Genomic DNA, 13,061 nt, shown 5'->3' with positions numbered 1-13,061 from the left:
TGAGTGAGAGGAGCTATCCGGTTAATGCTTTTCTAAATTCTGCAAACACAACCTGTGACACACAGATGACAGGCAAAAATTGCAAGATAAGTGAAATTACTGGGGCAGCACGGCGGCGCAGTGGTTAGCGCATGTGCGGCACAGTTCATGTCTTGGGAACCTCCTGCGTGGGTTCAAATCCAGCTCCAGACTTCCTGTGCGGAGTTTGTATGTTCTCCCCGTGCTTGCGTGGGTTTCCTCCAGGCACTCCGGTTTCCTCCCACATTCCAAAAACATGCATTTCAGGTGAATTGGCCGGTCCAAATTGTCCCTAGGTGTGAATGAGCGAGTGAGTTGTCTGTCCCCGTGTGCCCTGCGATTGGCTGGCAACCAGTTCAGGGTGTCCCCTGCCCACTGCCCGATGACTGCTGGGATGGGCTCCAGCACCCCTGCAACCCTACTGAGGATAAGCGGTGCAGCTGATGAGAAGTGAAATTAATGATAACAGTCCTTATTTTAACACGTTTCTTTTTCCGTTTTTTTCCGGCTCCGCGCCAACTAGAACCTGACTCATATCATTTGCGCTCTTCTGTGTTCATTTTACAGAAAGGAAGAGTGGTGGTGGGCCCAACCAAGTTAAAATTTGTGAGGAAAGAATTACCTCACGTGGTAAAACCTACGCCATCTGCTACGATGCTGGGGTTGCACTGAATGTGACGAAATAGATGACTAGAGAATAAATGCATGAGTGAGGTTAAAAAAAATTCTCATCCAGCTAACTCTAACTCCACCTTGACATAAGCTGGCCCTTCGGGAAATATCTCGTCCTTCCTGATTAGTCACTTCGGCATTGCTTGAATCTCAGTAAATATGAAATAATGCCTATCAAGGAATGTCCAGTCACCTCTGTCTGTAATATTCCTGCACTATCCGAACTTGTTTACCTAAGGGTTACAAAAACTAAAGACCCGCAAAAAAGAACTGCTTTGAACTCCAATCCAATCGTTGAAAAAACAAAGAGAAAATGAAATCAGTGGATGCAGGACCTCCCTCTCAGAGATAGAGTTCTCCTGTCCAAGGTGGAAGGGATTTCTTGGCTAACGTCTCTCACTCTGTTTTTGGCAGAAATTGACTAGCTGCTTTGCAATTTTGTGTGGAAAAATAAAACTCATCACATCACTGATGACTATGCAAAGGGAGGTTTTCAAATGATTGATTTTGGAACTTTAGATAAGTCATTTTAAATCAATTGGGTCTTACGCTTTATTAAAAATGCGGATTCTACCTGCAACACCATACGCCTTCATAATTTGTCTAAACTGGGTGGCATAAAATTCTTCTTGGCTTATAATTAAATTATTGATAAAATCCAAATAAAAATGTCAGCCTTCCCCCGCTAGGCCTTCCTTTCTTAGTCTATCATTTTCAAACATTATTTCTCTCCTCATAAGTATTGTATAGGGAACAATCAAGACATCTTATTTATTGTCAGAAACCAGAAACGGAGACAGGACCCACTTGCATTCGTTTTTTCTCAGTTTTATTTAGAAGGAGGAAAAGGCTTCCACCCACGATCCGGTGATCGTCGGTCACGGGTAGCAGATCACTGGGAACGCGGAAGTGGCACTTCCGTGGAGAGGGAAGGCAGTGTCGAGAGTGGGGGAAGAACAGGCCAATGGCCGGGACGGTGGAGCAAAAACGTAATTGAGTTCAGAAAAGGGGTCAGAGCCGGGAATCAAACAGGAATCAGGAGAGGAGAAAGTCAGGGCTTGCCTAGCAGGAGCTGAGGTTCAAGGGCGGACTGACAACGGGTGACAGGAAGACGGGGGTTTGAAAAGAGATAAGCAGCCAATCAGCGTCCGAGGCAGTTGGCGGCAAAGGAGCAGACTCAGGTGCCCCGCATCAGTAATCATGACAATTTATGCAAAAAGCCCTTTGTATTCAACAGTGGTTTGGCAGCAATATTAAAATGGTTTCCCAGTTAATTAACAGGAACACATGTAATACATTTATTGTGACACTACCCCCTTGGTCCCAAAATTTTGGTCTGATAAGATTGACTAATAAGATTGACAATGAGCTCAAATTATTTTGGAAAGGTGTGAAAATTAAGGTGAAATTTAACTCAAAACCAAATAAACTTTTTTGTCAATCTAATTATCGTCCGCGACAACGTTCGCAAAAACACCAATGCCCCTCGGCCGTTACACTCTGGAAGGCTCCTTTCGCCCGCCAGCGAATGGAGAATGAAAGTTGACCTCAAAAGGCAGTTGCTGTTCCCCAGGGAGCTCGCCGAAACATCATTGCGGCCAGACATTGTGCTGTGGTCTGTAGCCAGCAAGGCGGTCCTCCTGGTTGAGCTCACTGTCCCTTGGGAGGAAGGAATGGAGGCAGCATATGAGAGGAAACGGGCGAAGTACGAAGACCTGGCAGACGAGTGCAGGAAGGCGGGCTGGAAAACTACAGTATGCCCAGTGGAGGTGGGGTGCAGGGGTTTTGTGGGCTCATCAACCTCACGCCTGATCTGAGACCTTATATGCACAGGAGCTTGCAGCCGGAGAGCAACTAAAGAGCTCTCAGAAGAGGCGGAAAAGGGCAGCTTCTGGCTGTGGAAGAATGATAGGAGCTGGGGCTCTTCACGCAACACCTAGGGCATCAATGGGGTTAGCAGAGAGATTTCCCAGCCATCGCTCTGCCACCGGGAGATGTCCTGGGGTTAAAGGAGTGAAACATCAATGACCGGTGGTCCCCAGCTGATGACCCAGTGAGGCCTGAGTGTTCAGGGCACACGAGCATTCCAAAGGCGCCGGAAGAGGCGTGTCAGGCAGAAATACCCAACAGGAAGACTACCATCCTGTATTTCCATTTGTTTTAGCTAATTTTTACATCCATAAGTGCAAAATCACGCTCAGAAAATATCACTTTTCAAAATAAAACAATATGTTTTGTCCATCAAGCTTTACCCCGACATAAAGGTCATTAGAACTTACGTAAAAATGTTGGTATTTTTGTATAACTTATGTTTTTTCCCCCGGCATGTTTATTTATTTTTCCCTGCATTTGTTTTGTTGTACATTTGGATATATAGTTACGCAACCCTGAAATGCAATTTTTGTACGGAAGTGTGCATGCGTTTTGTTCAAAAAAGCATTTGAAAAATTATACATATATATAAACACAAACACACACACACACACACACACACACACACACACACACACACACATTACACAAATGGGGACATGCGTTATGGTTTTATACATAGTATAAACAACTGTAGATGAGCAATGATTTTGAGATAAGTTTATTAAAACACAATCAATACAAATACAGTACATTGAATGAAACAACATATGTTATAAGTGGGGAAATGAACATAAACATGAAAGAAAACTAGGTCTCAAAACTATTCGGATGCAGTAAAAGTTGTACAACTACTTTATTAAGCTGCAGTTTGAGACGTGGATTGGAGCAAAAGGTTTCTTTCTGTTGTAGTATAACAAAATTACCGGTAGATGGTGATGTTGTTCTCGGTAACGAATGACAGGCCAGCTGATCTCTCTCTCTTTCTCATAGTCTTTAATCAATTAATCAAACAATTCATACTTTTATTAAATTATTTCTATAATGAAAATAAAGTTATATACAAAATACAGGTAATGTATTGCCGACAATGCCAGCAGGCTAAATTATTTTCAGAACTCAATGGAACTGTTTAAATCCAGGCTTAAAACACACTTATTTTCTATAGGTTATTGAATGACCAATATTTCATGTTGACAATGTATGTGTATTGTTTGTTATTGCAATATCCGTTGTAGCCTGGTCATCCTGGAAGGGGGATTATCTCATGTGTGGCCCCTTCTCAAGGTTTCTTTTTTTCCTCATGTTGAGGTTTTTGAGTTTTTCCCCCCTTGTGTTGGTTTTAGATCAGGGGATGGTGTAGTAATAGTCTGTGGTTTGCAATCATCTGTCTGTAGAGTGCTTTGAGACTCTTTGTGATTAAGAGCTATACAAATAAACATGACTTGACTTGAGTTCACAAACTCACAAGAAAAATCAGTGATCAAAGAACACGAAAAGGAAAAAGAGAAAAACAACGGTCTATTTTCAAGGAGTTACCTAAAATTTCCGTTTTGAAAGAATTTAAATGAGAAGCATCGATTCAACATTACCCTTATTTAAGCTTGACCTTCCTTGTGATCATCCCATTGTACTGTTCTTAAAAAGGATTTGTCTCCTTTGCCTCGTGCCATTTAATTAAAAGAGAGTGATACACCAATTCCAAATGAGGATCTTATGCTCTTATCTTCTTTTACTCGTCCACAGCACTTTTAAATCAGTACAATGTCAATGCAGTTGAGCGCTACTTTTTTTTTACTTATTAGTGCGAAGAGCTACTAGTTGTAGATGTATTTCTTTAATATTAACTTATGTTATTACTGTGTTGTCACTCTGTTATTATTATGTTATTACCAGGTTGTAATTAGTAGCAATAGGGTTAAAATAGGCTAATTCAACCTTAAAACATCTTCTTTGAACGAGGGCGGTGAGTGATTACCATACATAAATGATTGGCTAATTTTTAAATATGGGAATGATTGAGCAGCACGGCAGCACAATGGTTAGCGCGTGTGTGGCACAGTTCAGAGGTCATGGGCTCGAACCTTCCTGTGTGGAGTTTGCATGTTCTCCCATTGCTTGCTTGGGTTTACTCCGGGGACTCCAGTTTCCTTCCAAAAACATGCAGGTTAAAACATGCAGGTTAATTGGCCGGTCCAAATTGGCCCTAGGTGTGAATGAGTGAGTGAGTTGTCTGTCTCTGTGTGCTCTGCGACTGGCTGGGTGTCCCCTGCCCACTGCCCGAAGATAGGTGGGATGGGATACAGCACCCCCGCGACAGATAATGGAGGAATGGGAATAATTGATCATGCATTTAGACATAATCGTGTCAATGATTCCACATGCCAGCAAGAAATCAAATCACCTAGAAAATAAAAATGACACATCCCTGGTTAGCTATTTCCAGGAAAAAAAATCCAAGAGCTACTCATATGTTCTTAAGTATCTACCTGGTGCTCGCAGATACCATGTTTTTGACCCTTGATGAAGACTATGTAATATTTAAAAAGAACACTTCCTTTTGTGGTCTGGAACATTTGAATTAACCGATTCAGATTTTTAATTTGAAAATCTCAATGCCAATCAAATTTTGTTGGTAAAAAAAATCATTATGTTGTGGTACAAATAACAATCATTTATGACAGGGGTCACATTCCAAAAAGAACCTGTCATAGGCGAAATCTGTGAAGTTTAAATAGTGTAATAAGTGAAGTTGTAATATAGCTAATGCGTTCTGAACCCCAGGTACCCAAGATAGAAACATTGAAATAACAAAATCATATAGTAATACACATGCATGTTATTAGATAACATTAAAAATAAATATACACGTAACGGACAACAGCAATGTAATTTACCATTGGTGAGACGAGACATGAGCTGGTCGAGCGAAGTAGCAGATGGATGCATTGAGAGGTGACGGCGACAGCAGATTGGAAATTAAGTCGATTTTGAAATTCCTAATTGCAATGATTGTCATGCCCTTAGAAATTTTCCTTGTTTTAATATAATAGCCTCCTTATTTTTTTTTTATAGTCCAGATCCCCGATTGGTCACGGCTACATTCGTGATTGGTGTGCCTTCTTTGTAATTTTTTAAGTTAACAAGATTCTGGATCTTTATTAAGAGAAAAGCAGTCTGGGAGGTAGTCCAGCCATCATCGTGTTAATATTTTTATGATGAAGTGACGCCAAAAATAGGAGACTATGACATCGACCGAGAGCAGATTGGAATCTTGGAGATGTAATTCTATAAGGAACAAACACTGCCAAATTTCAATTCGATAAGTTTCCACACTGTTAAGTGAAGATGTCTCAAGGCAATGTCTCCGTATCTTGGAGGGTACTTGTTTAACCAATCAGTGTCACGGTTGCCATGGCGCCCAATTGGCCCCGCCCGTGTGGTGCCAGCTGCGGCTCGGCGACAGATTGGCTTTCCTTCTATTTAAGTTAAGTGTTCTCACTCTCTGTATGTCAGTCCGTCAACAAACCTCTGTCCCACAAGACGTGGGTTCTGACTCGGTCCTTGTCCCTGTTGGTATTTCCTGTATGGTATTGTTCCCGTCTATTTTTGTCCAGTTTATTATTCTCTTCAGTTTTTGTTCCTGTCTAGTTTGTCCTATTTAATTTCGATATCCTGTTTCAATATAATTCCTGTCTTTTCCGTTATGTCCTGTATCGACCCCATCTGTTCGATATCTGCTCGGGCAATTGGTGTCGATCTCGTCGGTCTCTGGCTTCCTGTCTTTCCACGCCAGGCTGCTGCATAACGTGCATGACTCCCCATTTCCCGTAAATAAAAGGCTTGTGTGAGAACGTCACGCGTTTGGGTCCTGATCCTGTTCTGGTTCATGACAATCAGAATGCAGAACACAATGCATGACTACGATCTGTAAAACAGCGGGACCGGTGAAAGGTGAACCGCATCATAGCGAGAAATTGCTGTACAATTTTAAAAAGAAAAAACTAGCAAACGAACTGTTTTAGAAGTTGAAAATAATAACATTTAATTATTTACAATATAAGAAATCAAGAGGGGATTCCGAGGAATTCTGTTTTCCCCAAGAAAAACCTGTGCGATTGACCAACTCTATTACTCAATTTGAGGTAAAACCTAGTGAGAGAGCGAGAGGAAACCCCGAGCAAGGTAATCCAGTCTTTAATCCCCAGCCCGCACTAATCACCTGTCTCAAACGTAAACAAGATCTTTAGGATTCCACGGGCTTATGGATCACCCAGGTCAATAAGACGGACATTTCTAGTCTGGATACTCTAGGATGGAGTTCATACCAACAGGCTAAAGGCCTGTTAAAACACAAAGGAAAATGGGACAAGCGCAGCAAACGGAGAACGCAGAAAAAATTGATGTCAAAGCTCTCCAGGATATGTATAAGAAATTTGTTACGGAGTGCCCCAGCGGACTACTTTTTCTGCATGAATTCAAGCGTTTCTTTGGCGTGGACCCAACCGGCGAAGCCTCGGATTATGCAGAGAACATGTTTCGTGCTTTTGACACCAATGGGGTGAGATTTTTGGAATTCATGCGAGTAATGCTAGTTAAGATGAGGCCGATTAAATATTTTAGAATATTTTACTTTCAGGACAATACCATAGATTTCCTAGAGTTTGTAGCTGCTCTCAATCTTGTTTTCCGGGGTGACATGGAGCATAAACTGCGCTGGTCGTTCAAGGTGTATGACAAAGACAACAACGGCTATGTCGACAGGGATGAGCTTCGGTCGATAATTCAAGTAAGTTAATTGCATTTCCTATGTAAAAAAAAATGTATAGTTTCATTTATTTGTTTTTATTTTTGCTGAATTTTCCAGCTAGTGTCAGTGTAATAATTTGCACTATTTGTCTGATGTCCTTACAGCTTTGGCCAGTCTACAAACACTGGCTTGTGAATATTGCCAATCTATCCTAATATTATTTCACATTAATTTATTTTCTTTATCTTTTAAGCTTTTATCGCATGTTCATCCTGGACTGCCAAGTCAAATCTCATTGTAAACAATAAACACTACCTTTTCTGTCACGACCAGCACACAGGGTAGACCCAATCGCGTAAGGGTTTCTTACAATTTTATTGAAAGAAAGAGGAAGGGCAGCTCCCGCGATCCGATGCTCGCTGGACGCGGGAAGCAAGTCGCTCTCGGAATCGGATTGTGATCCGAATACGAATCTTCCGTAGCGGGCGATGGCTGTGTCAGGGACGGAAAAACAGGTCGATAGCCAGGACAGGAGAGCGAGACCGTGGTCGGGGTCAGAATCGGATCCCAAGCCGGGACGGAAGAGCAGACGTGGTCGGGATCAAAAACGGGTCGTAAGTCGAGAAAGGAGAGCAGACATGGTCGGGATCAAAACAGGTCGTAGCCGGAAACAATGGGAGCAGAAATGGGACAGGCGGGAGTCAGGGTCGAAAAAGACTTGCCTTATATAAACAGAGGTTCGCAGACGGACTGACAACTGGGGATTGACAAGACTCGGTTTAAATAGGGACAAGGAGCCAATCAGAACCTGCAGGGGTTGGCGCCAAATGAGTGGGCACAGGTGAATCATATTGGTAATCATGAGATTTTCATCAATGACAATCAAAACAATCATACAATACAATACAATATAGTACAATACAATACTATACTCTACTATATTATACTATACTATACCACGGTACATTTCATTACATTATATATATATTTTTTTTATTCTACTCTATACCCAAAAGTTGTAAAAACAGAGCCTCTTAATAATTATTTCAAATGTAAAATATTTGTAAGCGATGTAAATAACTAAATAAATAAATGCAAGCTTTGTGATTTAATGTTTCCTACTGGTTTAGAATGTAGTTGCCTTTCATTTGAGCAGGACAAACTGTTGAAAATATATATAGTATAAGGGAAAAAAGAAGAACATTATATTTACATTGTATAGATGAGAATGTTTACACTGCATAAAATAAAATTTTAACCCCTTGGAAGAATATTTTGGTTATACAATATTAAGTGGATTTTTTTAGCATTCTATTTTTTTCTTGTTTCTTAGATAAAACAATAAGAATAATCTTTAAAATTAGATAAACTATTTTATCTAGCACGTGGTAGATTCTTATCCTCGTTTAAAGAAAACTTTTTCTTGGCGTAATCCACAAGATAATTTTGATTACACTATGTGTAGTTTTTCTGTCACGCTTGCCATAGCGCCCAATTGGTCCCAGCCGTGTGGTGCCAGGTTCTGTCATGGTTGCCACGGCGCCCAATTGGCCCAGGCCATGGACACCGGCTGAGACGCGTTGACAGATTGCTCCTTGGGAGTACTTAAACGCGGTCTTTTGAGCCGTTAGTTGTCAGTGCGTCTGTGAAACTTCTGCGAAACTTCTGCAAGACTCCTTTTAAACTCTGTGTGAAATGCCTAATTCTGTGAATTGGCCTGTGTTTGATTCTGTTTTATTTTTGGCCTGATCTGTTTGATTTTGACAACTCTTTTGTTCGGATGTCAATCCACTTCCGCAACCATTGATCCCCGGATCGAGTGTGCGCGCATTCCTCCTCTCCCTAATAAACTGTGAGTATGTTACGCGATTGGGTTCTCCATTCCTGTTTCCTGTCCTGGTTCGTGACATTTTCTTATTCCTCCAAAACAAACAACAAAAATAATAATTGAAATAAATGTAAGTTATTTTATGTATCACATTGTAGATTATTTTACTCCATCCATATGCACTGCTTATCCTCATTAGGGTCGCGGGGGTGCTGGAGCCCATCCAAGCTATCTTCGGGCAGTGGGCAGGGGACTGGTTCCCAGCCAATCGCAGGGCACACAGGGACAGACAACTCGCTCACTGATTCACACCTAGGCACAATTTGGTCTGGCCATTTAACCTGACATGCATGTTTTTGGAATGTGGGAAGAAAACCGGAAACTGTACCACGCAAGTGCGGGAAGAACATGCAAACTCCACACAGGAGGTTAAAGGTTCAGAACTGTGCTGGACACGCGCTAACCACTGCGCCGCCGTGCTGCCATTATTTTACTAATTTTAATATACAGTATATTTCCCTTAAGTACGATATTAAATGACATAATTTTCCTTCATTAAAGTGTGTTTTTTTTAAATATTATTATATCTAGTTTCTTAAATAAAACGAGAAAAATATTCATGGGAATAGGATAAATTATTTTGCCCATTTAAAGAAATATTTTCCTCTTGAAAGCTCCAGTTGCTACCAAAAAGATGATGTTGCGTGTTATTAGGATATATTCTCCTATTTTACCAGAAAATAAAGTAGAACTATCTTAAAACTAGAAAAATATGTCTGAATACCAAGTACTGGTTGTTCATAATGAACCGAACACAAAAGCAAGAAGACACAGATACATACACCGAGTGGATTGAACAATTCCATAATAACAGAACGAAAAATGGTAGTAAGACAGCACAGAATACAGTGGGGCAAATGAGTATATAGTCAACATCTAATAGCCCAAGTTCTCCCACTAGAAAATATCACAGAGGCTTGTCAACATGGGTAAACCTCAACCATGAGAGGCAGAATACGGGGAAAAAAAAACAGAAAATCAGATTGATTGTTTGTTTTTTAAAGAATTTATTTGGAAATCATGGTGGATTTTTTTGTTGTTCAATACTAAAATTCAATGCTTTGTTATATACCCTTATTGGCAAGAACAGAAGCCAAACGTTATCTGTAAATATTCACAAACTTTTCACACACTGTTGCCGGTATTTTGGGCCATTCCTCCATGCATATCTCCTTTAGGAGTGTTGTTTTGGGACTGTCCTTCGGAATTGAACTTCTCCACAGATTGTCTATGGGGTTGAGATCTGGAGACTGGCTAGGCAACTTCAGGACCTTGAAATGCTTCTGTTACCATGGCATCTTCAATGCACTTGCTGCACTCAAAATCTCTCCAAACATAGCCCCGTTCATTCTTTCCTTTACACATATCAGTTGTCCCAGTCCCCTTTGCCGAAAAACATTCCCGGAGCATGATGCCTCCACCGCCATGCTTCACATTGGGTATGGTATTTTTTAGGTGCAAGTCAGTATTCTTTCTCCTACAGACCCGATAACCTGTATTTCTACCCCAAAAAAATCTATTTAGTTTTCATCTGACCATAACACAATCAAAATGCTCTCTAGCAAACCGCAGACAGGCCTGGACATGTAATGGCTTCGGCAGGGGGACACGTCTGGAAGTGCAGGACTTAAGGTCCCAGGCGGCCCAATGTGTTAATGATAGTAGCCTTTGTTACTGTGATCCCCGCTCTATGTAAGTCATTCACTAGGTCTTCTCGTGTGATTCTCGGATTTTTGCTCACCATTCTTGTTATCGTTTTGACACCACTGGGTGAGATCTTACATGGAGTTCAAGATCAAGGGAGATTATCAATGGTCTTACTTGTCTTCTATTTACTACTAATTGCTCTCATAGCACACCAAACATTAAACCTATTGCAGATTCAGTCTTCCCAGCCTGGTGCAGGTCTACAATTTTGTCTCTGGTGTCCTGAACACCTCTTTGGTCTAGGCTGTTGGGGAGTTTGGAGTGTGACTGACTGAGGTTTTGGACAATTGTCTTTTATACCGACAATGAGTTAGGTAACAAGTTAAACTTTATTAAACCTTGTTACACCTCATAAGTTAGACCTCTTTGACAGACAGAAATATTGCTTATTTATGCCTGTGTACATAAATGTTTTTATACAAAACTTAAGTTGTATTGTAGTGTTATTTTTTTTTATGTGTGAAAAAAAAACGTTTGCATTATATATGGTGCAGTCTCGCTGCCAATGTAATCTTACCAACGCAAAAATCGTCCAGCTGTTATTTTGTGTACTTAACATTTTGGGTTGATTCATTAGCAAAATAAAAAATTTGACTTGATTGTTTGCATCATGTTGTATTTGTCTTTACAGAGCATTTACCGTGTTAAGAAAGGCACAAAAGTGGACACAAATGAATCTCAATATACAGTAGATGACACCGTAGATCGAATACTGCAGGCTGTTGATAGCGATGGGGATGGTAAGTGGACAACACAGTTGGTGTGTTTATATGCAAGCAAAAATCCAACTGGAAACAGAATTTTGAAAGTATTTAAATTATGCAAATCCATGTAAATGAGCAACATAATCCAATTTAGGTTTTAGCCTGATTGTGAAATTTCTGATTGCAATGGTTGGGTAAGCCTTTTTATTTCAAAAACGCTCATGTGTGTATAAATATTCGGATTCTGATTGTGAGCAAGCAAAGACAAATGATCATCCAAACTTCGGTCTATTGCTGGATAAAAATCTTGATTTTACGAGACATTTCATTTTTATTTTCTATCCCCCACAGTGAAAATGCTACAGTAATAGACATCAATATATATTCTAAAAATTGCCTCCATCTTTTGAAGGGCAGAGGAAAGTATTTTGTTTGTATTTGTGTAGTTTGTCCTCTTAAACATTATACTCACGAACGCTATGTATACAGGGTATTTGTTTGTCTCTGGGCATTTAAACGACTCATCCAGATGCTTCAGAAATACATTATTTAGTTTCCAATGAGATTATTCCTCGCATATAAACATAGTCAATGCACCATCCATAATGACACGTTTGAAGCATACGACTTAATGTGTATCTGTAATTTATTTTTCAGGTTGCATCAATATGGAAGAATTCATTCGAGGAGCACAGCAGGATCCCTGGGTTCTGAATATGTTGAAGTTGGACATAAATCCTGCATTATGGGTTCTTGAACAACAGAGGAGAAAGAGTGCAAACTTCTGAATGTGGCAAATTTCACTTTTTTAGGCCTTTATGAAATTGAGTATGTGAGACCAAAGCCGCCAGGCCGAGGTTTTAGCCAAGACTTTCTGTCATTGGTTGAAGCATTAAAGCCTTGCTCAGAGTCGGTACTCCGATTCATTGCAGGGTTCTGTTGGGTTTAGGTCAAGCCTCTATTAAATCTAGTCAAGTTAGTCCATGCCTAGCTCTTTCCCGGGCCTCTCTTGGTGCATGGAACTGACGGGGGCTTATCCACATACTGTACTATCTTTTTATTAAAAATCACTGTTTTGCCTCATTTACGTATGCTTTTTTGTAAGAATGGTTAAAAATAAAATTTTAAAAAACTACAACACCGCTAAACCTTGAGAAAAGCCTTCAGAGAAAAATTAAGCTGTTGTTGAGGCAAAATTGGATTTACGTCATTGGATTAAGAGGCAAGTGTCACTTCAGTTCAGATGTAAGTGAAGGAAGGTGAGCTAATGCTTTTGCAAATACATGTCTATATCTCTCCAAGACTGCAAAAAAATCTGTTTTTGTGGACATAGTTACATGCAAGTGGACACAATTTGTCTCACTGGAACTTTAATTGTGTCTAAGTCTAAGCAAGAAACACTTAAACAATAATCCAGACGTTTATTATATATGACATAGAATCGGTGCCC

At 40.3% G+C, this 13,061-nt stretch overlaps 1 protein-coding gene across 1 annotated transcript; it reads left to right on the top strand.

Annotated features, from left to right (window-relative positions):
• The first annotated feature begins 6,831 nt into the window (after positions 1-6,831).
• LOC148367065 (guanylyl cyclase-activating protein 2-like) lies at positions 6,832-12,694 on the top strand. The gene is made up of 4 exons (XM_088333861.1): positions 6,832-7,123; positions 7,202-7,351; positions 11,539-11,647; positions 12,269-12,694. Exons 1-4 carry the CDS (start codon positions 6,926-6,928, stop codon positions 12,397-12,399), a joined length of 588 nt encoding a protein of 195 aa, XP_088189987.1. The 5' UTR covers positions 6,832-6,925; the 3' UTR covers positions 12,400-12,694.
• The last annotated feature ends 367 nt before the right edge of the window (positions 12,695-13,061 follow it).

Source organism: Urocampus carinirostris, chromosome 4 (genome assembly GCF_059441175.1).
Source record: "Urocampus carinirostris isolate Australia breed hairy pipefish chromosome 4, RoL_Ucar_1.0, whole genome shotgun sequence".
Taxonomy (NCBI): Eukaryota; Metazoa; Chordata; class Actinopteri; order Syngnathiformes; family Syngnathidae; genus Urocampus; species Urocampus carinirostris.
Note: the sequence above shows the minus strand (reverse complement) of the source record. Positions and strands in the feature narration are given on the sequence as shown.